The sequence below is a fragment of the Anas acuta genome, chromosome 3 (genome assembly GCF_963932015.1).
Source record: "Anas acuta chromosome 3, bAnaAcu1.1, whole genome shotgun sequence".
Classification (NCBI taxonomy): Eukaryota; Metazoa; Chordata; class Aves; order Anseriformes; family Anatidae; genus Anas; species Anas acuta.
The window spans coordinates 17,513,730-17,541,049 of NC_088981.1; the positions used below are offsets into that span (position 1 = coordinate 17,513,730).

At 46.4% G+C, this 27,320-nt stretch overlaps 1 protein-coding gene across 1 annotated transcript; it reads left to right on the top strand.

Annotated features, from left to right (window-relative positions):
* Nucleotides 1-56: 56 nt before the first annotated feature.
* EHD3 (EH domain containing 3) lies at nt 57-27,319 on the top strand. Its single transcript, XM_068675920.1, has 6 exons — nt 57-571; nt 5,907-6,083; nt 9,945-10,042; nt 23,034-23,446; nt 24,521-24,685; nt 26,174-27,319. The coding sequence occupies exons 1-6, from the start codon at nt 345-347 to the stop codon at nt 26,699-26,701; spliced, it is 1,608 nt and encodes a 535-aa protein (XP_068532021.1). The 5' UTR covers nt 57-344; the 3' UTR covers nt 26,702-27,319.
* Nucleotide 27,320: the final 1 nt, after the last annotated feature.

Here is a 27,320-nt window from a genome sequence, read left to right on the forward strand (position 1 = left end):
CTGGGGGAACACGGGCGGTGCTTTGCCAGGAGTGGCCGACTTCCGGCGCCGGCCCATTTCCTGGCGGGCGCCCCCCTTAACCGCCGCCCGCCTCGCGCCGCTCCCCTCACAGGGCGCCGTCCCCGCGGCATGCCCGCGCCGGCAGCCGTTGGCGCAGGGCTGAAGCGGCGCCCAACGGCGGCCCCGCCGAGCCGTTAACCGCCGCTAACGGCCGCTTGGAGCCTCGCTGAGGGAGTTATGCGAGGGTAACGCCTGCCCGCAGCCCGTTCGCACCGCCCCCTGCCCTGCGTTGCCCGGCCCCGGCCCCGGCTGTCGCTGCGGAGCTGGCTTCGGGCGGCCCCAAGATGTTCAGCTGGCTGGGCACCGATGACCGGCGCAGGAAGGACCCCGAGGTGTTCCAGACGGTGAGCGAGGGGCTGAAGAAGCTCTACAAGACCAAGCTGCTGCCCCTGGAGGAGCACTACAAGTTCCACGAGTTCCACTCGCCCGCCCTGGAGGATGCCGACTTCGACAACAAGCCCATGGTGCTGCTGGTGGGGCAGTACTCCACGGGGAAGACCACCTTCATCAGGTAACGTCTGGATGGTTTTTGGGTGGGGAGGCTGCCCCTGCAGGAGCCTCAGCGGCTCTGCTTCGTGAGGACGGGGTGGGTGAGGCACCTGGTGAAACGTCAGTGTGGCAAGAAGTAGCCCAGGGCAGGACATTACTGCGGGGAAATGAGTCACTTCAGGCCCTCTTGTCCATTCAGAGTGCAAAGCTGTGGAAAGCCCCAAAGAGGGGAATCCCTGTGATTGCTCAGGTCAGGCTATCCCGCTGTGGACCTTTTTCTTCCAATTTCCCCGCTGACCAAGCACTGTGGCAACCACCTAGGAAAACTTGAAGTGTCTGCTTGGGTTTGTACTGGCCTGTGTCTCTCCTTTCTTTCTCTTTCTGTACTGTGCCCAGAGGCAGCACGGGGATCCTAGCTGGAGAAGCACGTGTGCTCGGGCATGTGCCTGTATAGGAAGGACCTGTGTCCTGATGTGCTGTGATAGCGGGAGCAGCAAGTTCACTCTGAGCTGCAGAGCGAAGCAGTTGCCAGCAGCAGATTTGATATGAAGCTGTAAAAGGGTTAAACTTTTCCAGCTGGACTTTGTTGCTGGGATCTCTGTTCAGACAGTTCTAGCTCAGCTTGCAGCAGCCTTTCTCTGGGGATCATAGCTGAAGCTGTGCTGTCTGCATTTCCTACGTGATTCATGGGCTTAGCGTTAAATTCCAGCGTAACTCTGGTGTGGCTGTGTTGAAATCTCCGGAATTACCCCAGTGTAAATCTGGACGGAGGCCACAAGCAGCCAGTCCCATTGTTCTACCGGCACTTCTCACTGAAGGAAGGAGCTCTAGAGAGAAGTGAATCAAATTGACAGTGCCCCTCCAGAAGTGACCTTGAGAAACAGCAGGGTGTTTTTGTGTAATATTCCTGTTACTTATTGCACCACTCAGGAGCCAAGAAAAGCATGCATTTCTGCTATGTTGTCAGACACGCAGATGACAAATGAAATTTAGCAACGACAAGGCCTTTCTCGTGTTAGCAGCTCAGGTATATGATGAAGGAATGTGAATGACCCTCAGAAGCATTTGACATGTGGTTGGAAAGGGAGTTGCTCTTCTGAAAATGAAAAAAATGTCTCGTATAGCATAGCTGTCTGGTTCCACCCTAAATCTTTGTTCTGTGACTTGATACCAAACCTATTTGAAAGGCTCTTTCTGCCTTTCCAGTTAATGATGTTCCTGAGCAGAGATTTCCCTGAATGTGAGGAGGCTGCTGCATATCCATTCCTGAGGTTGCTGGCTATGTAACTAGAGCATCCTTCCAAATCCTTGTCTGGATTGCCAGCATCAGCTTTTCCCTGCAGTCTCACCTGCATGCCGTTGTTAGCAGTCTTCCTGCCTTTGCCCCCTTCTGTTCATTTCTCTGTAAGCCTGGGCTCGTTTTGAAGCTTTCTTCAGAAGTCTGGCTGCTTAAATCATGTTCCAGGCAAAAGGAGAAGCTGAGCCCTCACTTCTGTGGGAAGGCAGAAAGCCCTCAGCTCTCTGCTCAGCAAGTTGTTGGGAACCTTCCTTCAGCCAGCCTCTGCCCTCATCTCCCAGCCCCTCTGTGCACAGGTAGGGATGCGTTTACCCAGGGATTATGGTCAGGCAGAAGTGACTAGGAGCTGGTGCTCTGCAGAAGTGCAAAATGGCCATGAGCAAGCCATTTGCAGGAAGGTGGAGGCTTTTTCTATTTAAAATTGTGCTTAAGAAGGTGAAAGTTGAGCTGTTGAAGAACCCGTGGGCCTGTGACAGCAGGAGGAGTGTGAGGGCCCACCACTCCAGCCTGTTCCCAGCCAAACAAAGGCAGGAGGTGCCAGAAAGCTGTGCTGCTTGTGATAGGCTTCCAGCATGAGCCTGCAGGTGCTGGTCATTAGGCAGCTGGGATAAACAGCAGATTAGCATCCAGAGTTACCATGGGATGGTGAGTAGGAGTTAAAGACTAGGAGCAGGGAGGAGGAGGTAAAAGGGGGAACAGCCAGTATGGCTTGGTACCAGAGTGAGACAAGAAACAATCTCTCAGCATCTCTTCCATAAAATGTTGTCCAGATGAGAGGCGTTTAACGTTTTTCCCTACGTGTCCCTTCCTTTATTGCATCCTGTGCATACTGCAATGCAACTTACAGATTTTGATTAGTGCTGCTAAACACTCGTGGAGCAAACTCAATCTCAATTTACACTTGAATCCCAGGGCACCATTTTAAAACAAAAACATTGCTTTGTTCACCTATCCTAGACATGGGTTTGTTTCATTCCTTTGTTCCTGTGGAGTCTGAGGCAAAGCAGGGAAGAAACACAAGCTTCTGAGGCAATAAATAGCCAGAACCTCTCTTCATACAGCACCTAGGTGCAGTTTCTTGTGGTGAGGCAGCCCTCCTGTCAGGAGGAAGTGGCAGAAGCAAAGCAGTCAAGGGCACTGAGAAACATTCCTGGAGGCTGAGGGGGTGGAGGGAGGTGAGCTGCATGGGTCAGAGGCAGCGAAGTGAGACCAGCACACCGGCTAAACAATGCTGTGCTCTCTCCTTGTAGAGACCTGGGGAGCTGAGCCTTGTTTTGCTGTGTGAGAGATGCAGTGTGAGTGACACTGACAGTTCTCCACTCCTGCGTACTGCAATATCCCCTTTCCTTGCTCCCATTTCTGTCAGCATCCTTTTAGCCAAGTCCTTTCTGCAGGGCTGGGCTCTGGAAGGCCTGGGTGTTGGGAGCGGGGCCACACCTCTGCCTGGGAACATCTCGCAGCTAACTTCCTTGGGACAGCAGGATGCCACTGAAGCCTGCATCTAATGTTTCTGCTCTTAAGCTTTCCTGTAAGAGGATGGGAATGCAGGACAGAACATTACTCCCCTAATTCACTTAGATTCTGTGATCTTCTCTAAAAATAAACCTGGCTTCTGTCCAGCCATCCTGTTAATAAAATAAACAAGCCAGCCCCAGCTCTACTGACTGTCAGCGTGGTTTGCTGCTGTGGTGTAGCCACTCCTTTCCCGTACAGCTAATGGCTTACATGTCCTGGCCTCTCCGGCCTGCTTGTCACCATGTGCACTGGGCGGCTCTGTCACCTCCCTGCGTGGCCCTGAACCTTTCATCTCGGTCTCCACCGGGCAGCTCTCGCCACTTCCTCCCCCTCTCCCCTTCTTCCCTTTCCTCATCCTCTCTGGCATGCATCACCTCTGCTGCCACAGCATCCTGCAGGGCTCCTCCGTGACTCATCACTAGCAAATGGCTCCCTCCCCCACATCCTGTGAGGCATTCCTGCCTGGAGAGCCCGACTGCTCTACATTACTCCAAACCTGGTGGGAAGGATGCCCCATGCCAGGTCAGCCCTTGTGCAGCTTCTCCGCCCTTCCCCCTTGACCTTCTCAGCGGGATCGGGGACAGCTCTGAGAGGGGGGCAAGCAGAGCAATTCTCTTAATCAGATACAGGCTCCAGATGCTTCTCCAAAAAGCAGATAGGCTGTAAATAGATGCTTGCCTCCTGCCTGGTGCTTTCCACAACCTTCCTAACCTGGTCAGAGGTTGCTCCCCAGATCTCTGACGGCGTACCCAGCGCAGAGTGAAGCACACTGCTCTGCCTTGGGGAAACTGCTCTGGAGCTGCTGCTTGTTCTCACTTGGTGTCTCCCACAGTCATTGTTTGCTGTCCTCTCCCAGGAACCCCACAAATGTAACAATCACGTGTTCTTCAGCTTTCCTGTTAGCAGAGGCAGCCTCTGTCACTGCCTAGCAGCAGCTTGCCTCCCCCTCCCCAGACGAGTGTCAATAATTCCCTTGTGTTTGACTGCTGTACAATGAGGCTGAGTGCCGCAGACGCCCTCCTGCACAATGTACCCAAACCCCCAGAGAAGCTTGACTTCAAACAGAGGCTGTGATACCAGACAGTGCCAATCTTTATCTCTGATTTCATGTTGCTTGCTGCACATTTAGGCAATTAACATTTTCTCATAGTTTGAGATGTTTGCTGAGATTTGTTTTGTTGTATACAAGAAATAAATGCTTTGAAACATGAGCTCAGTGGAGCTGCGATAAAATTCTTCCAGTCAGCCTGGCTGGATAAGGAGTGTTATATACAGCGCTTTTGCTTGGGTTTTCTCAGAAGCCTTGTCTGTAAGTGACAAACAAAAACCCCAGGCTTTTTTTTTTCCTGTTGCTCAAAAGCTGTGTCATTGCACGTGCATCTCAAACCCCTCTAAAATAAGTGGGTTACTGTCTCAGCAAGGCTGAGACCTGTCACATGGAGTAAGGTGTTTCTCAAATGCACCTTATTTGTTGCACTTGATGGTTGTTATTACTACCTGCTTCTTTTATTTCTAATATTTGCAAGGAGAGAACTCAAAAGATTCATTGTTATAGGTAAGGTGAATGCTCACCTGTATATCACTCTTAGGATTAGACCAAAAGCAAAGTACAAAGCCAGAGCAGAGGTCCTGTTCCTCACGTAGGAACTTTGATAAGACTCAGGTGAGTGAACCAGTGCTGACTGTTGCATATGCTGATCTCAGTTGTCAAGGATCACCACTCCTTCCCTTCCTCTCCTTTTTCCCCTCCCCCAGAACCACTTTTATCATCACTTTCAGTTTTGTGTTTACCTTTCTGGCTCATCATAAAAATGAGGTTAAAGTAACAGAAGAGGAAGAGGCTATCAGAGAGAAGAGGCTATCTGATGTCAACAAGCAACACAATGCAACACTAACTCTCACAGCCTGGTAGTCACACATTCCTCAGGTAACAATCCAGAGCTTGTCAGCAGGCCAGGTGATCAGCAGCAGGCTGAACATTTTCTCCAGACTTCCTTTTTCTGTATAGCAAACCTGTAGCTGTGCTACAGGAGTGTGCAGGAAGGAGTGGAGGCTTCAACAGCCAAGTAGAGGAGAAGCTGGCCTTTGAGTGACTGATTTGGACTGGGAGCTAAGCACATCAGTTGGATGAGTTTTCTGCTGAAATGAGCAGCAGTGAAGTAATATCAGCACCAAAGGCCAGTAAGGTTTCAGGATTAACTCTCTGATAGCAGTGAACTGCTGTTTTTACCTCACTAAGCTAAGTTTGTTCTAAATGTCTTGAAGATTAAACTACACAAAATGATTAAACATGATGAGAATCCCTTGCCAGCAGCTGTAATCTTCTCATTTGTTTTAATCCTCCTGAAATGCAAAAGCTTTAAAAGTGGAGATCCCAAGTAGAAAAGCTACTGTGACACCTATCAAAAAATTCAGTGACAGTGCTAAAAATATTCTTGAAAGGATCTATACTCTTTAGCTACGTAATCTCACTGGGATCTTCAGGACAACTCAATTAGGACTTAGGCAGATGTCATGCTCACACCCTGTTTTTTTTCACCTACAGGTACCTGCTGGAGCAGGATTTCCCAGGAATGAGGATTGGACCAGAGCCTACAACTGACTCCTTTATAGCGGTTATGCAAGGAGATGTGGAAGGAATTGTTCCTGGAAATGCACTGGTGGTGGATCCCAAAAAACCATTCAGGAAACTCAATGCCTTTGGCAATGCCTTTTTGAACAGGTCAGTAATCAAAAACTTGCTCTGGAGTATATGGCTAAAACTTAACGAGCAGCATAGCTAGCAATTTAAACGGGTAAGGCATTACACTCTTCTTCTGCCTCTTCTTTTTCCCCATCCACGTGGCAATTACAAAGCCATCCCAGTCCTACCAGGCATGCATCAGTCACTCACTGAAGGGCAGATTAAAAAAGTGGGCCAAAACTTCATTTTAGCTGAACAAACAAAACAAAGAATAAACCCCAGCCTGTCACGTTCATGCTGTAGGAGTCTAGAGGTAAATACCCTCCATTACATTTCACTGTCCCTTGTTCTTATATTCCTAGCTGCTTCTGTTTTGCAGTCAGTTCAGTTCCTTGCAGCTAAACAGTCCAGCCAGACCCAGCCAGTGAAGTCGGTAGAGTGGAACTGGTACAACACGCACATCTTTGCTTTCTTGCATTTCTTTCATAATTACTTGAATCTCTCTGCATTCTGAGGTCATATACATATAACCTACATATATTGTGGTAACAGCTCTGAAGGTGCTTCTTTCCTACAGGAAACTGTCCAGGGGCTTTGACCAGTAGCTCCACAACATCAGGAATCTAACCTTTCCCTTCCCTAGACCTCGCCCAACCATCCAATTTTGGATCTAGGCCTTGCAGGAAGCCAGCAGTACACACCCATGTCCTAGGGGAGCACAGCCTGTGCTACAGCAGGGAAATGGGAACAAACTGACTACACCTGTCATTGGCGCCTTCCCTGTTAACACATGGCCAACTGTTCAGTCAAATGACCAAGAAAGCTGGGCTTGGACTCCTTTTCCGACTTCCAGGCTTTGGGAGTGTCTGTCCAGAGAGTGCCTCGTCCCCTACCAACTCTAACCACAGGAATGCCAGCGTAGGCTGCAGAGAGGCAGGCAAGGGCATGGGCCTGCAGAGAGACCTGGGGAGAAGCTTGATGAGAGAAGAGGGACCTAGCTGGAGTTACTGCCATGCAGAGAGCCTCACTGACCATAGAAGCAGTATCTGATCACAACACAGGCTCAAATACTACAACATGGTCCTTCACTAGACAGATTTTCAGCAGTTTTCAACATCTTGCAAGGCCTGGAACATGTGTACCTGGCCAACAGTTCACTGCAGGAGAGACGCTACCTCAGGAGTAAAGAGGTCAGGCATGGAGTGCAAAAAGCAAGCACCTGGACTGATGGGCACATCCTGAATGCAGTTTGCTCCTAATACAGCAAGGGATTTCTGGTGTTGCTATGTATCTGTTAGCCTAGTTCACTGCATCATGCTGTGCTATCGCTCTTTCCTCCTGCTCCTCCTTTTCCACGTGAGGACGGCAGGGCAGAGGGGCGCAGCAGGGACTCAGCAGCAGGGATTCAGCAGCAGCTGAAGTGCAGTCCTGCTAGCAATGCAGAGAGTAGCCATGACAGCTAATTAACCCCTTTTCTGCAGACAGAAAAAGAATGGTCTAATGATTTCTGTGCAGAGATGGGGCTGACAAGATCTCTTGAGATGAAAAGAGACAGCTCTGCAGTACCATGCTCTGACCCTGTCTCCTTTCCCCCCCTCTTCTTGCCCCAGGTGCTTCCTAGGCATTGAGAGAAGGGCTTGTTTTCCTCACTCCAGCTCTGCTGGCAGTATCCCAGCTTTGGAGGGGTCCCATCAGAGATCACAGGCTGCACCTCATTATCAGGAAGACTTGTTTGGCACCAAGGGCCTGGCACAAAATCGGGAATATCAGCCATTGCTTTGGTATCATGTTGGCCTGATTGATGGTTGCAAGATTATTCCCAACCCTGGTAGTCTGTTTTAGGGAGCTAAGGTAGAGTTGTTTCTGCTTTTTTGTTGTCAGCAACAGGAGACATCATGGATAACAATTCCTCCTTCACCCCCGTACTCTGCCTGTAGGGGTAATGAAAGGCCAGTTTGGCACCACACGCATCCCTTAGTGCGGTCCAGGACAGAATTGGGTCATGCTCCCTGAGGTACCTGCAGTTCTGTGGGGACAGCTGGAAGACAGTATCCTTAAGAACATTGCCAACAGAGCCAGAATGCACTTCTTAAGCTAGCCTCTGACCTTCTATCTGCAATTTCCTGTGGAGTACTTTCCCTAGAAAAACCTGTGGAAGATCCCCTCACCTGTGACCTCTGGAGCCTTTGTTCTCTGCGTCTAAGCCTGGCACCTGACAGGAGAACTAAGCCAGCCCCCTTTTCTACTCAAGGTGTTACACCTTCAAAGATGCTGCCTGTTGCTACCTGTCAATCTGTGGATGGTGGAAAGAGGCTGAAATATTTGCATTGAAATATCTGATAGCTTAGGAATGAAGGCAATTCTCTGACCCATGAGGATTCATTCTCGTCAGAATGATCTTAGAGTCCTACAAGTGGAAAAAATTGAGGTGAGGTTGTGGAGGAGTTCACTGCTGCAGGGATTTCATCAGAAACCAGCAGAGGCTCTGTCTGCCTTGACTCATCTAGTGGCCATTATGTCAACTCTGGTCCTTCTGTGGTTCTGCTTCCTCCCACAGCACCATTTTTTATGCCTCAGTGTTACACCAGCCTATTAATATACGTACATACATAGACACACATATATTTATAGCTGCTCGGTATGCTGTCACAAAAAGGCTGTCCACAAAATGCTACCAGGAGCCATGCGAGCAGATATGTTTTTGCTGTTAGCGATGACTGAAAGAGATGAGCTGCAGCCCTCTAAGAATAAGCACAAAGTGCTCTTCTCAGCTAGGGATTTGTGTAGGCATAAGATGGTGAACAACTAGGTGAAGAGGAATTGCGCAGAAATGGAGCTGTGGAGGGGAAACGAGTGAGTGAATTACAAACCTAGTGTGAGTCAACAGTGTCATACTTCTGTGAGAGAAGTAAATACCTTCCTGAGACATACAAACAGAAATGTCTTATGTAAGAGAGAAGGAGCAATTCATCCAATCTGGTCACTACTGGCCAGGCCACAGCTGGAATACCACATTGTGCCAGAAGACATGTGGAACAACTTGAGAAGAATCTGAAGGAAAGCTGCAAAGGCCTTCTGTGACTTGGAAAATGAACTAGAAAGGCAGCTACAGGGAACTGAAAGAGATGGAAGAGTCTGGTTTTCTTTAGAGGAAAGGCTGAGGGGAAATGCAATAACAATAGGTATATGTTGCTGCAAGAGGGGAAAAATAAACCTTGTCTACTGTATTTGAGACTAAAATGCATTGCAGCATGGGAGATCTAGATTAAGACATTAAGAAAAAGATTTTGCTGTAAGGATAATTAAGAAATGGAGTAGAGTCCCAGCAAAGGCTGTTGAATCTGCATCATGGGTTTGACAAACACTTCAGACAAACATCTGATTGACCCTGCTTTGAAGCAGGAAGATAGACTAAGATTCTTGAGATCTCATGTTGCTCAGATTTTAGGGCTTCCATGGTGCAAGAATAGCACACATTCTAAGACCAGATTTAAAAGTAGATTAAAAAAAAACTACGACTTTAATTTATTTAAATGAGCTATTTCAATTCATTTGAGTTCATGTCCCTGCAGCAGAATGAAGAAAATGAAATACCACTTCTTGCTAAAATACGAACAGAAAAAAACAAATACGGATTTCTGAATTGCTTTTCTCACAATTTTGGGGACATAGAAAAAATGACTCACGTCATAGGTCATGACAGAGACTCATGTTCCAGAAAAGCCAAAATAATCAGAGAAAGTGCTCAGTTCTGGCAGCTCTTTCATTTATTTAAATCAAGACTAATTCTAACTGAAGACTTGTGAGATCAGAGCCTGGATTGTCCCATGTTGCCTGTAATGTTCAATGCATCATGAGTACTTTTTTGGTTTTATTTTAAACCTAATTATTTTTGCACAGGTTTGTATGTGCCCAGCTACCTAACCCTGTGTTAGAGAGCATCAGTGTCATTGATACACCAGGAATCCTTTCTGGAGAAAAACAGAGAATTAGCAGAGGTAAGTCCCAAGTTCAGTTCTTTTCCAAATCACGGTAGTTAAAATTGAATGGACTATGTGGGTTTCCTCTGAAGCTGTACAAATTCTAGGCAGAAACAACAGTTGGGGCCTCTCAGAGAGATGCCATGACTACTGATGTTCCTTCGAACTTAATTTGCTATCTGCCACAGAGAATTTAAATGCTATCAGGTAAGGTTGCTGACAGTGTCAGCAATACTTATATCTCTTTGGTATTCCCTAGTAGAACAGATTTCCATCAGAAAGTGTCAAATAATACCTGTCTACTTTGCAGAAGCAATTGCTTTCAGCGACCTATTGATGAGCCCTAGGCAAGGCTTGCATGGCAATCAACCTGATTTCTTTCCAATCGGCCTCGCAGGTTTCTTACAGTGCCCACGCTTCCTGAATGTAGTGCTGGACTGGATAAGGGCTAAGCTGGCACTCACATTCCTTGTTGCAGTTGCAAATCTGGAAATAGTGGGGATACTAAATGATATTCGTATACTAATACTAATGAATAGCTCCAAGTTTCTAAATGGCTCAGGGTGACCCTCTGAAGTGGGCAATATCTCCATACTTTGAACCTACTGTTTGCAGTCATTTCCTTACTCTGTAGGATGATGGTGGCATAGTTCACATTTCTCACAGGTTCCTGAGATAAACCTGATAACTGTACAGCATTTTAGTGGGAGGAAGCCGAAAGTAGTGAAGACATGATGACGACACACACGTTTGAGTTTGAGGAGATCAGTTCTCACTCACACTGCCTATTAGCAATGCACAATTAAGTTTCAGCAGCACAGGCGCTACTCAAAAGTACTGAAGCCTTTCCCATATCTCAGTGTTCTGTCCCATAAGATTTCTGTTGATTCAGTTTTATAACTCACTTGTGCATTGAAATTGCTCTTGAAAACTTCCTTTTCTCTTTCATCAAGGAACTACCTTGTACAGAGCCAGCAATTGTTCATTTTACTGGGATCTTCCACCGTAGGGTGCTCAACTAAAGAAGCATCAATAAAGCTATAAAAGAGTTAGTTAAGACTCACATTAAGCTTTTCCAACACGGGTCTTAGCACTGCTAGGAGATTTAATTCCTTCCAGACAGCCAAAAGGTAGTAAGATGCGCACACCTTCATCAGAGGTGTGTAAGCATTCTTCCCTTCAACAGAAAATGTTTCAAAGCAGAAATAATCAAAGTTTATATGGTATAAACATTTTTCAGTCAAAAAAGCAGCTACAGAAAATGCACTGTTCTCTCTGGAACTATTAATGTGATGAAAACTTGCTTAGGAAAAACCACTTTTGTTCATTTTCTTTATAAAAAAAAAAAAAAAAACTGCTGCCTTGGTGTCCCATTCCTGTGGCTACACCAGTAAATACCAGCAGTGCCAGAACACAGCTGGTACGCAGTTGTGTGCTGTTAGGAAAGTTACAGGTGGTGCACTTTGACCCAAGGCAACAAACACCTCCTGAGCATCTGGGAGCAGCCCAAAGTACAGGGTAGGTGGGATCTCACTGCACCCTCACACATAGCCAGGACAGCCCGAAGCTGGTTCCGTGGGCCGCATCAGGTGGCTTTCCAATAGCTGGAGGACAAGTTCCTTATCCAGTTTAGATCAACATAACTTTGTTGCAGCTGGAAGAGCTCCACTGATTTCTGTCTGCAAGGGATCCAGCCCAGGGAGCAGAAAGTCAGAAGAGGGCTGAGGTACTTAAATTTAGGAAGGGCTGTTGACAGGGATTAGCTTAAGCTTTTTTCAAGGAAGCCAGTGTTTGAAAGGGAGTGCTCGCCTTCTGCCTGTCATGGCAGAGAAACAGAAAGTGGTGAGCCTGGTGCATTTGCCACTAGGCTTGCAAGCCAGCTGCCCTGATCAGCAGATTGGTTTTGGAGGCAGACAGAGCAATAACGCATTTTCTAGACAGAAAACAAGACAGTGCCAAAAACTGCTGATGCAACAAAATGCTTCTGCCCTTCTCTACCTTCCAGCCTGCTCAGATTTCACTTGGGAATGTCGCAAAACCTGGGAGAGATTTCCCAAGAGACCTCCCAGTTCCTTAACTGTTGGGAGGAGGGTAGCTCTGCTCCCCCCACTATTTGCCAGTAGGATGTATGTTTTAAGACCCTCAGATCAGAGTGTCAGTGAGAATCAAGGAAGGGAAGGGGTAGCAAAGCAGCTTTCTGTCATAAATTTGAGAGGGAAAGTACAAATACAGAAGATATGGCAGGCATTCCTGCCCTGCCCATCCCATGTGAACCAGCAGCATGTCTAAAAATAGGAAATTCCTCTCGATGGGAACGTCAGAAGTCTGTCTCTTTTCCTATTAAGAACATTAATTAATCTATACAGTGCCAGCTTAGCAATCCATCAGGGCTTATCATGTGCCCTGTTGCGTCCATGCTTCAGGGACCAGGAGCAAGGAAATTGTCTTTCCAGGAATGACTCAGAGGCCAAGACCAGGTTCTGAAGCTCCTCATCAGTTTGAACTACGCTGACTTAACTTCACTGCCTGTTTGGTGTAGTAAAAATTACCGTGACAGATAAATGCAGTGCCTTCCCCAGTGGGCAGGCAGCACTGAGCACCGGTGTGCTCAGTGTTGGAGCTAGCAGCAGGCAGCTTCATCCAGCCAGCTGCTGGGCTTTGCAAACGGATGGCAAACTTTCCTCCAAGGAAAGCCACGTAAGGCAGAAGCAGAACTCTGCCCTGGCTCTCTTCCAGGACAGCACTACGTGATCATATGTGCCATCTGCCCCACACGGAGCAGCCCGTGTTGTTTCCTGCTAGCAGACTTGCAGGTCTAAGCCTGTCAAGCAGTGAAGGGGAATGCAAGCTGTCATCTGAAATCCACATCTCCAGCACATGCAATGAGATCACCAGCATCGGCACAGCTTTTGCTGCACTCAGATTCTGGTAAAAAGGTGTAGCCAAGGAGCTGCCTGTGCTGATCTGTCATACAGAGCTCCTGTGACTTGTACAATCCTTTGTGAGAGGCACCCATGGTACCATGGGTACAGTAGCTAGATCCTAGGATACACAGATTTACATTTACAAGCCTGGTGAGAAGTATTCCCAGGATGTCATGGCACAAAGCATCCTCCCTATCACTGCTTCTGTACTCACCTTGCCTAGAGAGCAACCATTTCTCCTCTAGTCTTTATCACATACTTCGTTCACATACAGAATGTCATCAGATGGCCCTGTCCCTCACTCCAGGACCCTTTTTGGTTGGTTGTTTCATTTATTGTCTGCAGCAGAGCATAAAGCAACAGCAGGCTGTGGAGATTCTCATAGGAGAGAGAGTTGTAGGTACCAAAGCAACAGAGCCTGGGTTACTTGGCCGATTTTGGTAACAGTACAGATGCTAGCCATTTGCAAAGCACTGTTCAGGGGTCACATGATGAGCCCTCACCATCCTGCTGGGATGGAAGATGAGAAAGGGAGGAACGGTACTGAAATAAGTGAGGACAAAGGGGAGGACCTCAGGTCATTCAGTACAGCAGAGCCAAGACAGGAGCTAGGACTTACTCATAATTCATCATCTCGTGCAGTTTGCTGTGCTAACTGAGCCACCTGGTAACAGCAGCTCAGGCACTTCAGTAGCAGTGCATCCCTGGGCAAGGAGCTTCACAAACTCTGCTAACCATCAGTCCTGACCTACACACGCCCTGAGCTAAGCAGGTCCAAGTCCGCCAAGTTAAACAATGCCATTGCCAAATAGTATTTGATCCCTGTTTGAGGGTCATACTTCCTGAATACATGCTGAACACTTCATCTTCACCCGCTGTATGTCACCTCCTCCCTTTCCTGCGTTATTAGCAGTGAGCACAAGGTCACAGTCAAGTGATGAGGACTGTCAGTGGCATTCCCCAGCAGCTTTCTTTCATAGAATCAAGGAATGATTTGGGTTGGAAGCGACCTTAAAAATAACCTAATTCCAATCCCCCTGCCATGGACAGGGAAACCTGTCCAGGGCAACTAGACCAGGTTGGTCAGAGTCCATCCAACCTGGCCTTGAATACTTCCAGGGATCCAAGCCATCCACAGTTTCTCTGGGCAACCCGTTCCAGAACCTCACCACCCTTACATTAAAGAACTTCTTCCTAATGTCTAATCTGAAATCTACCCTTTTTTAGTTTAACGCCATTCCCCTTTGTCTTATCACTAGGACCCGCTGACAAATATTCCCTTTTTAGATACTGAAAAGTTCCTGGTCTCCCTGGAGCTTTTTCTTCTCCAGGCTGAACCCCAACTCCTTCAGGCTGTCTTCACAGGAGAGGTGCTCCAGTCCCTTAATCATCTTTTTCTGGCCCTCTTCTTGATTTGTTCTAATACTTCAATGTCTTTCTTGTGCTGGGGGCCCCAGAGCTGAATGCAGTACTCCAGGCTGGGTGTTATGAGGGCAGAGCAGAGGGGGAGAATCACCTCCCTCAACCTGCTGGCCACTCCTTTTTGATGCAGCCCAGGATATGGTTGGCTTTGTGGGCTGCAAGCACACGTTGCTGGCTCACATTGAGCTTCTCATCCACCAACACGCTCAAGTCTTTCTCATTAGGGCATGTTTTTTCCAGCCTTTTTCCAGCCCTCCACCCAGTTCCATCTGCTGACTGCGATGCAGCCCAGGCTTCCCATAGCCAAGGGAAAATATATTAGCCTCATTCTCCCTCTTGGGAAGGAAGAATTCCCGCTTACCAGTAGCTTCACTCTGGGATATTCAGTTACTCACCAGCCTGACAGTGAAAGGAAAAATGTAAACGAATAACAGTCTTGGGCAATTGCAGAGCTCTCAGACTGTGTTTTGAACAGCCATAGTTGGAAGAGAAAGCAAGCACCAAGAGCACTGATGTTATCATAGAATGTTCTCCCACTTCATTAAATGCTTAGGGTCCGATAGACCCATAGAACCTCCAAGTTGGAAGGGACCCACACGGATCATCAAGTCTGACTCCTGGGTACCCGAAAGACCACAAAAAAAAAATCAGATCATGCGTCTGAGCGTTGTCCAAATACTTCTTGAACTGTCAGGCTTGGTGCCGTAACCACTTCCCTGGGGAGCCTGTCCCAATGCCTGCCCACCCTCTTGGTTAAGAACCTTTTCCTGATATGCAGCCTGAACTTCCCCTGTTGTGGCTTCAAGCCATTCCCTCGGGTCCTGTTGCTGGTCATCAGGGGGCAGAGCTCAGCACCTGCCCCTCCGCTCCCCCCGTGAGGAAGCTGTAGACCACCATGAGTCTCCTCAGTCTCCTTTCCTCCAGGCTGAACGATCCAAGTGACTTCAGCCACTCCTCACGTGTCTTGCTCTCTAGACCCTTCACTATATTTGTAGCCCTCCTTTGGATGCTCTCCAACAGTTTTATATCTTTCTTATCCTGTGGTGCCCAGAACTGCATGCAGTACTTGAGGTGAGGCCACATAAGCACAGAGCAGAGTGGGACAATCCCGTCCCTCTACCAACTAGCAGTGCCGTGCTTGATGCACCCCAGGGTACAGCTGGCCGTCCTGGCTGCCAGGGCACACTGCTGGCTCGTGTTCAGCTTGCTGCCGATCAAAACCTCCAGATCCTTTTCTGTGGGGCTGCTCTCCAGCATCACATCCCCCGGTCTGTACGTGTAACCAGGGTTGCCCCTTCCCAGGTGCAGAATCCAGCACTTGCTCTTCATAACCTTCACATTGTTGGTGATTGCCCAGCTCAGCTCTCTAATTTGTCCAGATCTCTCTGCAAGGCCTCCCCACCCTTGACAGAATCAGTAACTCCACCCAGTTTGGTATCCACAAACTTGCTCAAAAAAAACTCAAGTCCTTCATCCAAATCATTTATGAAAACATTGAAGAGGGCTGGTCCTGAAATGGAGCCCTGGGGAACCCCACTAGTGACAAGTCCCCAGCCGGATGTAACCCCATTTACAAGAACCCTCTGGGCCCGACCCATCAGCCAACTGTTTCACCCATCTTATTATGCTTTTATCTAACTATAGTCTGGTCATTTTGTCCAGAAGGATACTGTGAGAGACAGTATCAAATACTTCACTGAAGTCCAGAAAGATCACATCAGCTGGCTTCCTTTGGTCAACCAGCTGGGTGACATTGTTGTAGAAGGAAATTAAGTTTGTTAGATAAGACCTTAGAGTTCTGTCACGTGTTCTGGGAACAGCATGATATACCCTGAAAGCATCTAAAAAGGAGGCATTTCAAGCATTTGCTATAACAGTCCCCTGTGATTATTTGTGTTTCACTCCACCCAGGAGGGTGAAAGTGCAGTGTGATCGGTTGTGGCCTCGCAGTCCACTTCTATGACTACAGCACAGCAGCCACGCTGCCAACTTCCCAGACTTTAGCATAGTCTCACACACACGCTGTCCACACTGAAAGGCAGTCACATAGTTGTACAGTGACATAGTTCTGGGCTTCCTGTAAGGACAAAAATGTAAGGAAAACCTGCACGCATCTGTCCCTTTTTATTTGTAGAAATATCTGAAGCCACGAGCATGACTAACTCATCTAACCTGAAGGCAGGATGCAAACAAAAACTCAAGACTGTATGTTTTTTTCTGAGGAGACCGAGTTCCTTTGTCTGAGGGAGATATGGAGAGAGAGGAGCTGTCCTCATGATTTAGGGTGGAAATACTGCTTTGTTTTGCATTTCCAGATCTGGAAGAAAAAAATATTGCAAAAGAAATGAGATTAAGTATTTAGTCCTGCAAATAGAAAGGTCTATGTTATTTATTTATTGTTTCTTTTAACTCCCGTTAATATATGGCAAATCCTCTTTTTTATTTTTAAACCAAACAAGTTTGATTTTTTTAGAACTGTTAAATTTGTACATTTTATTGTCTGTCCCTTGTGCACTCCAGACATTCCCTAAGGATCTCCTTTATTAAGGAAGGAGGGTCATGCCCATCAGTATCTCAGTTTGCATCATTTCTGCACATCACGTACTCTTGCAGTGTCCTGAGAACTCACTTTGTGTTTGGACACAGACAGAATTCCATGAGGTTTTTCATTATAGTCTGTGCATCAGCACTGCTCTGGAAAATTGGTGTCTCTGGAAAACCTAGCCTGGATTCAGATACCTCCTGAGGTGTCAAAATCTGGGTATGGGCTGTTTTGAGGATTGGCCTAGATGCCATGAGATGCTCAGTCCATCTGTCACAAATTGTGTTCCTGCTCTGGCAGGGGGATTGGACTAGATGATCTCTCAGGGTCCCTTCCAATCCCTAACATTCCATGAAATAACAAAGATACAAATGAGTAACGGATAAAGGGGAAGAGTTCTGTTGTGTGTACATAGAAGCTTACAGTTGTAAGAGGACTTGGCTCTGGACAATGTTTTCATCAGTTTTAGTCCACCTGAATTGAACTTGTCTAGTGAGATAGATTTCACGTAGCTTGCACTGACATAAAGCAGGAGCCTCATCAGTCTCCTAGTCTCTTCTCAACCATGAAACCATTGCTCTAAACAACATGAAAGCCAAAGTCCCTGGTATGCCACTCCAGATACTTATTATTGTAAATGTTAGCATTAGAAATTTGACACCAGCCCGCATTTCCTAGCTGAGAACATTATGCAGATTTGCTGTGGAGAGCTGGGTCCCTTTACTTTTGCTTTGGAAACCTTTAAGCCTCCGAAATGGATGTAACATTTCCATTAATTCTTGGTACTGAGGGAGAGGACGTGCAGAGCCCTGACAGGAGGATGCAGCTCCTATTGCTGTGAGTCACCAGCTCTAGGACAGATGATTTCTTCAGGTATAAGCAAAGGCAGAATTAATCAGCAAGCTCTAGAAACCTGCTCTAGAAATTATGACATATCACTCATAGAAGTATTCTCATCCTGTGGAATTTCTACTTCCCAGCACACCCACAGACACACGTTACATAAATCTCTATATCCCGTTGGAAGGCAGCCACTCCCAGAAAGGAAGCAGCTTTTTCACAAGGATGCTTTAGGATGAGCTGCAGTGAGATATATGCAACATTCATCCCTCGCTTTTCATCATCCTTTCTAATCCATTCCTTGCTGGTTTCACCAGCTCCTCACCTTGACAGAAACCAAATCCCTGTTCTCTGCTTTCCCCTGCTTCGGTTTCTGTCACCCACATCTGTACCATCCCTCCCTGAGCCTCACAACAGCCACCCCTGCCTTGCTTCCCACTCACTTTGTGTGTCCTACTCACTTCGTGTAGCACTTCCTCCTCCTTTCCTCCCTTTATTTCCTCCCTCTGACCATCACATTGTCTTGAGGGCTGTAATCTAGTGGGCTATCAGTCTCTGGAACAAGCCAGATTTAGGTGGATAGTATGAAGGGAGTTCCCAGAGACTAAACTCACCAGGAATGAGGTAAGTTGCTAGAAGCAGTGGCACAGTTTAAAAAGGCAGCTTTGTGTTTTTCAGCATTTCTTCATCTTACTTCCCTCCTTCCATCCCACCTGACCTCCACCACAGGGTCTGTGCCCATAGTTCCACGAGACAGGCAATTCAGTGGTGTGCTTACCATCAGGCAAAAGCAATGCTGAGCTACTACATGAGCACTCATTGCTGGTTTAAATGGCTTTAAAATGTTACAGGCAGGCAGGTTTGATGCTGGGTCTGGTATCATTTGTCTGCACAGAGTCAACGTAAAGACTGTGTCATTCTTTGTCTGACTTGACAGAAAAGTAATTGCATAATCCTGCCGTATCTTAGTTAAATACTTGCTGCCAGGTATTCCAGCAGCGCACAGACAAGTATTCATAAAGCCACAGTCTGCCTTGCAGCGTCTAGGTGTCAGGGTGTCTGCAAGAAAATCGTTTCCTCTACAGGATGAATCTACTGGCAGTCATCTGACTTGTCAGCTTTGTGTTAAATCTGTTGATTCCTTCTCATGCTGCCAAAATGAAATCTACCCCCGTGAAAGAATATCTGATGGAAGGAAGTGGTACGCTCATCTTGCCCATTTCTTCTAGCACTGCATAGATGGGATTCATTTTCTGTTCATGTCCTTATGTGTTCTTCCTTCACAGCCTTCTCTGGAGGTTGTGAAACAATCCACATCAGCGATATTAAGGCACGTTTAAATAGGTCTGGTTTTCAACAGCAGAAGTGTAACCACAAACAACCAGGAATTACTGAAGAGAAAATTTTCCCCTTCACATTTTGTGTGAACATCCCTGTAATAATTCTTCTGCATTTATGCAACTTTGGCAAGCAGTTGGCTTCCCAAATGCCATTTAACTTCACAATAAACTGCTGTGGTATGTGGATAGCTTCGCCCATCAGTGACACACTGCCAAATCTGGCTGCCTTTGTGAGAGGCCTTAGCAACGCTCTACAACACCGAGATAGGGCATAAAAAAACATAACGCATCCGCAGAGTTATTAACTCAACTTTGCGAATCAAGAGGGACACTCCGGACAGAAAACTCCTAATTTGACAGTAGGTCAAGATGAGTTCTTGATCTAACCTCACACTGAAATAAACTGCCAGAAGAATGTAGAGTCAGGTCCTATGAATCTGCAACATAAAAATTGGACAAAATAATATGAAGTGAGGCTATAATGCTTAAATTTAGTTACAGGACGAGCCTTGCGTTTTCAGGTGTTCCAGCTCTGGTTTCAGCCAGGCAAAACGTCCTGAGTTCTCCATGCTATAGAAAAGTCCTCTGAACTAAACATTAAAATATTAGTTTAACTTTATTTTTAAGTATCTTCACTAAGAGCTTGCTTCCCCTTAGAGTTTTATACCCAGTCTCCCTGCTATCCAAATGCTTCTCTGCTCCAAATCTGTTCTTTTATATGCTAAAAGCAAAACAAGAAAGTCAGCCCTACAAATTTCCCATGTGGGAATTCCCTAGGCAGCTGTCTGTGTGGGAAAATACCATCACAGAGCTCTGAGAGTTGACTCCAAGTAGATGGTTGTAAACACAGGTCCGTCCCGCCTGCCCTTCCCTCTTGTCAGACTACATGTAAGTAGAGTTGCACACAGAGAGAAGTTTCTTGCTTAGCACCAAGAGGAAAGGCCTCACACATCCCCATAAGTGCCAAAAGTGGGACACATGCAAGGAGTGTCTGGGGATCAGGTTTCTGTCCCAGCACAGGATGTAAGCCAGCCCATGCTATTGTGACTGCTCTGAAACACCAACATTTGCTACTTCTGAGGGCTTTGTTCTGTCTTAATAGAGATGTGCAGGACAGCTGTCAGTAGATTATCTCTAAACTCACAAATAAGCTGGGAAAGAAAGGTGCTCTGCCTATCTATCTAGACATTTGATGAAGTCTACAAGGACATTCTACACACATTGTATGTTACTGTAGCAGCTAGGAACATACGAAGATCCCAGCAGATATTAATTTCCTTTTCCTCTTGGGTAGAGCAACATTTTTGTCTGTGGATAGGAAATAGAGACTCAGAGAGCGGATGCCTAAAGTGCTGCTGCAGATCTTGGCTTGACACATTTTGATGTCAGCAGATCACTGGAGCTAAGTGCCTAAAGATCCTTTTAGACAAATCCCAAGAACCAGGCAGATCAATGGGGAGACCTCAGCTAATACCAGAACTACAATGCCACTTCTTTTTCTTCCCTCTTTTCAGAGGGCTCCCTACCTTTACTGAATCACTGAAAGCTGTGCTGAGAGTCAGGTGCAGACACCTTCCCCACCTCATCCCAGCCCCTGCTAAACACCCTGAAGAGCAGCAGTTTTTACTCTTGGTGGAGAGAAGCCATCCATGTTGCCCCGAGACAGGACATCACTGTAACATCACTAGGTGCCCAAGAGAGTATGACTCAGTTTCTCCTTTGATCTTTCAAGGAAGGGCTAGGAGAAGCAGTCATGGTGCAATTCAAACACATGCCAGCTTGACAAAAAGCATCCCTGTCAAGGAGACTTCATCAGATTAAATGCACCAACTTCTCTGAACAAAGTCACACTAATTGTTTCTGTGGTGAAAGAGCAAGCTGGATGGCTGCATATGCATAAGCTATCCTGCCACTGATTTCCAGCACAGCCCAAGCCAAACCGACCATTAGGTATAGATGTGCATCCAACATTTAGCAAAGTTAGTGTTTTTTCCCCCCGTTGCAAATCCACTGATCTCCTCAGAGGGAGAACTTAGAGCCTGAACCAAGTCCAAGTGAGATAAGGTGTTGGTATTGATGCTGTTCTGCTGCCAACGTGGCCTAGTGCAATTTAGAAAAGAAATAAGGATAGCTTTAAAACAGCTATGCAGTTAGACCCACGGAGATGAGCTCCTTACAGGCAAAATATCTAAGGTTAAAAGACTGCTGAGATCTGAAAGCAAGCAGAACCACCTTTATTTCAACTATAAGGTCTGATTCATGAGAACGTGTGAGATCAGACACATGGACTGGACAGGACATAAAAACATAATTTATTGAGTGTTGAGTAGGTCTCCCATAAAGGTAATATTAGCTGAATTATCTGAAGCTCTCAGCATCAAGTGTGAGGTGAGTGAAGAGCTGGGGACCAGTATCACTTGTTGCTGCTGGAAAAGACACCACCGAATGGTAATGGAGTGACAGGCCAGGGGCCTCCTGCTCTGTGATTTCTGTAGATCCCATGGAAGAAAGCAGGGCAAGCTGTTTAAATTCCAGAGCACATTTGTCTCCTCTCACCCCTTTGTTTGTTATGAGCAAACTATAACCGAGACAAAACACAGCCTAGTAATAGTACCTAGCACGTAAAGAAGTTCTTAGTAGCAAACAGCTAACATGAATTTATGTATCTGAAGAGAAAGGTTCACATGGGCTTTGCTCCTGACTTCAGAACCAGGGTTTCACCCTGATTTGCTTAAAGTCACAAGATGGAAAAGGCAAAAATCAAGATCAGAGCTCTGCAGTCCTCCCTTCCACAGCCCTCACCTAAAAAGCGGGATGCATCACTTGTGCTTTAGGAAAGATGAGAGGGTAAAGGGGGAAAAACAGGGAGGGGGAAGGCAGTGAATTAATTCTCACACATTAATTCCTGAAAGCTAAGACGAAAAAAGTATGTGCAAGGATTTGAATGCAAATAGCACGTGATCTGTCCTGATGATTCCTGCCCACCAGGAAAAAAGCTGTGTTGCAAAGCAGAACCAGTACAGGTGTTTTAATGAGGACAACACTCTGGCAACACAGATAACCCCAAGCCTTGCACAGCACAGGAGAGCCTTACAGAGAAGAGAGGGAGCACCAATCTCGTGATGAGGCTTTAAAAAAGATGAAGAAACACCACAGAGCTAGGAAAAAGGGTTATTTTGTTGCTGTCATTTTTAAAACATACACACATTATTTATCATGCCTTTATCCTTAGTTCTGAAGTAATGAAATTTGAAACTAGTGTGTTTAGTTGGAGTCCACCTGTGCTGTTCATGGCAATGCTGCCTAAGTAGCAAGTACTTAGCAAAGCAAACAATTCATTTTGCTTCGTGCACATGCAGCAGATGTGAGAGGATGATTACTCAGCTATGGCAGGTGATTTGCATCCTGGGCTTTGAATTGCATGGGACAGTCTCACACAACTAGACTAGACCTGAGTGTTATTAAACAGTAGAGATACAAATCTCAAACCAGTCTGGGTGCAAATACTAATTATCTAGCTTTCTGCTGCATTTGTAGGCTTTGCTGATGACCAGTAATTCAGAAATGAGACGTCCCTGTCTTGTTATGTGCCAGACTTCTGCAGTAGCTGTTTGAACATAGGCAAACTGCTAAGATGTATGTTTGAACGAAGCATTTGTAGCATGAGTTCAGGACTTCCTGGGTGATCTCTTAATCTGGAGAAGATGAGAACCTTCCTTAAATGTGCAAGTCTTAGATGTTTCATAATGAAGAGCACTTCCCTCTCTACCCTCTTTGTGGCAAAGAATTAGGTTTCTTGTTCACTTTATCAAGCTACTTGAGCTGCCAGGGGAAAGCTTTCTCTTTGCAAGCTTACCCTCAGACTGCATGATGCAGGTATGATCACCAGCCTTCTCTACACCTGTGCGTGTGTCTCTCTGCTCTTCCTCCACCCCTTGTAGGTTATGACTTTGCTGCTGTCCTGGAGTGGTTTGCAGAGCGGGTCGACCGCATCATTCTTCTTTTTGATGCGCACAAGCTGGACATCTCAGATGAATTCTCTGAGGTCATCAAGGCCCTGAAGAACCACGAGGACAAGATGAGAGTTGTTCTCAACAAAGCTGACCAAATAGAGACCCAGCAGTTGATGAGGGTGTACGGTGCCCTTATGTGGTCCCTGGGAAAGATTGTCAACACTCCTGAGGTCATCAGGGTCTACATTGGCTCCTTCTGGTCCCATCCGTTGCTCATCCCTGACAACCGAAAGCTGTTTGAAGCAGAGGAGCAGGACCTGTTCAGGGATATCCAGAGCCTTCCCCGTAATGCAGCCCTAAGGAAGCTGAACGACCTCATCAAGCGGGCACGGCTGGCCAAGGTGGGTACAGGAGAGCCCAGGCACTCACTGTGTGCCATCCACAGCATGCAGGGCATGGGAAAGTGGTTTTGGCTGCTCTAGCTTGCATAGCTGGTGGATCCTACTTCTCTTCTTCCCCTTCTTATTTCACTCAGAGGCCTAGTGTGTTTGTCCTATGCACTTCAAGAAAGAATGTACCTCCTTTGCTCGGTGCAGCAGTCATAAAAGGCCTGAGTGAAGAGTTGCTCACAGATCAAAGAAGGTAGCACTTGAGGGGATGCAGAAAGCAGCTGCACTGTGCTAGCAACTTCAGAATTAAAACCAATTCCATGTGTCAGAATCACACACCAAGGGAAGTAAGAGTCTGGAGGTCTTTTGCCTTAAAGAGAGAAACCTAGATGGATGCAGAGAGTGACAAGAATGGCAGATAAGCCTGCCATGAACATGAAATATATATATATACACACACACACAAGTATATATATATATCAAGGGCGCTGCCAGAAATTGCATTTCTGATTATTTAAAATGAGCTGAGTTAAGCTCTCCAGAGCACAGGGAGCAGACCCATATCAACTGAGAAAGAGAGCCTGAAAGATGCCCGAAAGCTTTCTATGGAAGAGAAAAAGCTTCCCTCACCCCCACATCCACAAAATAAAGAGGTGTTACAGTACTGCATACGAAATTCACTGCCATCAGTCACTTCTGCTGGGGATACTAGAATAGATTCTGCCTTCCAGAATCACCAGTGCTAACAGGAAGTATAATATAAACTGATCTTTATGAAAATGGTTGTTCTGGCTCTGTACAGTCCTTGTACAGAGTACTCAATAGCGTAGTGTCTTGTAAGTCAAAGGCTCATTCCTACATTAAACAAAATCTGGAGTTCTAGAGTCTGTACGTTTGGACGCAGCTGAGCAGCACTTAGCACTAGAGTGATAATCAGCAGATAGAAGTGAGCCGAGGAGCTAAGCTTGCTCCTCGGGATGGGACAAGATGGGTTGATTCCTACGCACAGGTGCTGTCTGTTGGGAAAACCATGATGTGTTCTTTAGCACTTGTCTTTTTCATTCCATATCCTGTAATGCCCTTCAGGTCCATGCCTACATCATCAGCTCTCTAAAGAAGGAAATGCCCTCCGTGTTTGGGAAAGACAATAAAAAGAAAGAGCTTGTTAACAACTTGGGAGATATTTATGCCCGCATTGAACGGGAACATCAGATCTCACCAGGAGACTTCCCTAACCTGAGAAAGATGCAGGTAAGTGGTGGCGTCTTGTCCAGAGCACAAACATACAAGGAAAGAATAACTGCAGGAAATATGACAGAAGCCACAGTACAGACCTTTATTATCATTGCCTGTGCAAAAGGCCTGTTGTAATCTTGGGGTGAGCCTTGAACTGTGTGCTGGCCATGTTTAGGCATACATGTAAACATTTTTTGCACATAGAGCTCATGCGAAGCTACAGCTGCCTTCATTTCTCAAGTCTTTGCCTAAACAGCATTTGACAACAAATGATTTCCTCTTTTTCTTTAAGTCCAGCCTTAATTTTCAGATTTTCTAGACCTAAGGATACTGCTAATCTATATTAAATAAAAAGATACATTTCCCAGAAGCCTATATACATGCATCTCCTCAGGAGCTGTATCTTTTTGTCCTCTACTTCACTCTGTTTCTAGAAAGACTTGGGGATGAAGGAAGCAGTGAAAACTTAAAGCTCCCTGTCTATTTTAGGCAGAGAAGCAGTTTTTCTGAGCTGCAAAGCTGAGGCCTGATTCAGTGTTCATACAAAGTCAAAGACTTTAGAGGACCTTGGATCAGGGCCTCATATTGTATACTGGAACAATGCTGGGCAAGGCTACATTGCTCTATGGCTTCAGTCCAAGCAGAAACCTCGTTGCAGTTACTAGCTGTTGAAGTTGTTACAAGCTCCTATGGAAACACAGCAGTTGCTCATCTTTCTTAATAAAAATGTATTTCACCTAAGTTCTTTGGAATGAGATCTGTGGAGTGTATCCAACAGAAAATCCCATTCACTGCTTGTTAAAATGTGATTAAATATTAAAAAATAATTACACCACTCCATAAGGAGTGAATAGACTGGATTTAATGGGTAGGGTGAAGGATAAAGATGTAGGTTGTTTTACAGCTCTTAGAAGAGAATTTTTTGCAAGTCCCTGCTCAAACCACTTTTGCTTAGCCATGAAAAAACACAAAAAAATGAGTTATTCTGTGAAGTTCTACTGTCTTTATGGCATCTGAAAGATGCACTGCATGATAGCAAGGGATTTACCTGCAAAACAGTCTGTTGCCAAAGTGGCACTTCTTTACCAGAGCGCAGAGCACCAGTTAGAAGGTGCAGCAAGAGCTGCATAACCAGCTTGCTTTGAACAATTTGGTCCTCACGAACACTTGTACATGGCCTAGAAAGGAAGTCTTACTCGCATATGGCCAACATCCAGGTCTTGGAGTAAATCAGAGTAAATCACTTCCCTTCTCTGTGCCATGCCAGCCCCACTTTGTGAGCAGGGGAGATTGTTCTCTGCAGGACTTAAAGAATATGTGAGAGCACGGCCAGCCAGGGAAACCCTATTGCATGCTGAGGAACGGGGCTGTCGGAGGAGAGTGCTGTGCTCCCCACTCCTCCTCTGCAGTAGGTTTTTTGAGCCGAACAGAGCCGACTCTGTGCTGTTACTGCCCTGTGCACAACCGTGTCACTCACCTCTTGCTCCCCTGTCCCACTTCAAGGATCAGTTGCAGGCCCAAGACTTCAGCAAGTTCCAGCCTCTGAAGAGCAAGCTGCTGGAGACCGTGGAGGACATGCTGGCCAACGACATCGCGCAGCTCATGGTGCTTGTACGCCAGGAGGAGTCCCAGCGACCCACCCAGATGGTGAAGGGAGGAGCCTTCGAGGGCACGCTACATGGCCCCTTTGGCCATGGCTACGGCGAAGGCGCTGGCGAAGGGATTGATGATGCTGAGTGGGTGGTGGCCAGGGACAAGCCCATGTATGATGAGATCTTCTATACGCTCTCACCCGTTGATGGCAAAATAACTGGTGCCAATGCAAAGAAGGAGATGGTAAGGTCTAAGCTGCCCAACACAGTGCTGGGAAAGATCTGGAAACTGGCTGACATTGACAAAGATGGCATGCTGGATGATGAGGAGTTTGCCTTGGCAAATCATCTCATTAAAGTCAAGTTGGAGGGTCATGAGCTGCCAAACGAGCTACCTTCCCATCTCCTCCCTCCATCCAAAAGGAAAATAACAGAATGAAAGGAGGGTTGCAAGGGAGAGGGGAAGGGAGGGGAGAAAGATCTAGAAAAACATGTTTACTTAAATTATACCTTTAGATGTGAGGTCACCTTTCAATTTATACCTATTCTGCTGTATGACGAAAAAACTAAAGCAGAACAAAAAAAGTCCAATCATTCTTCATGATGATATGCAATTCACTCTTCCAGTGTAATGTCCCTGCTTTCTAATGTGTAGTCTGTAAACATGAAGGTGAAGAAAGGACACTGAGGCTAGGATAACCTGGTAAGCAGGACAGAAAGAAAACCTCAAGTGGGCTGCATCTTTTGAGAGTGGAATTGGCACTAATAGAAATCTGCTAACCACCAGTGTCACTCCTGAGCTTTGACTGCACATTGTGCTGTTTATCGGTCTTGCAAACCTAATGAGACAGATCCTTGATAGCAAAGAAGAAACCACAAAAAGGTCTCCAAGCTGTTGGCCAGACTAAGGAGTACCTCCTAATTAATAAGAAATTCCAAATTCCGAATCCCTGAGTTAAGAATTTTAGGAATCCAGTTCACTGTCAGATACAAGTTCTACAAACATTTCCCTGTCCTTAAAAAAAAATAAAGCAATCTGAAATGGCTCTCAATTGGAC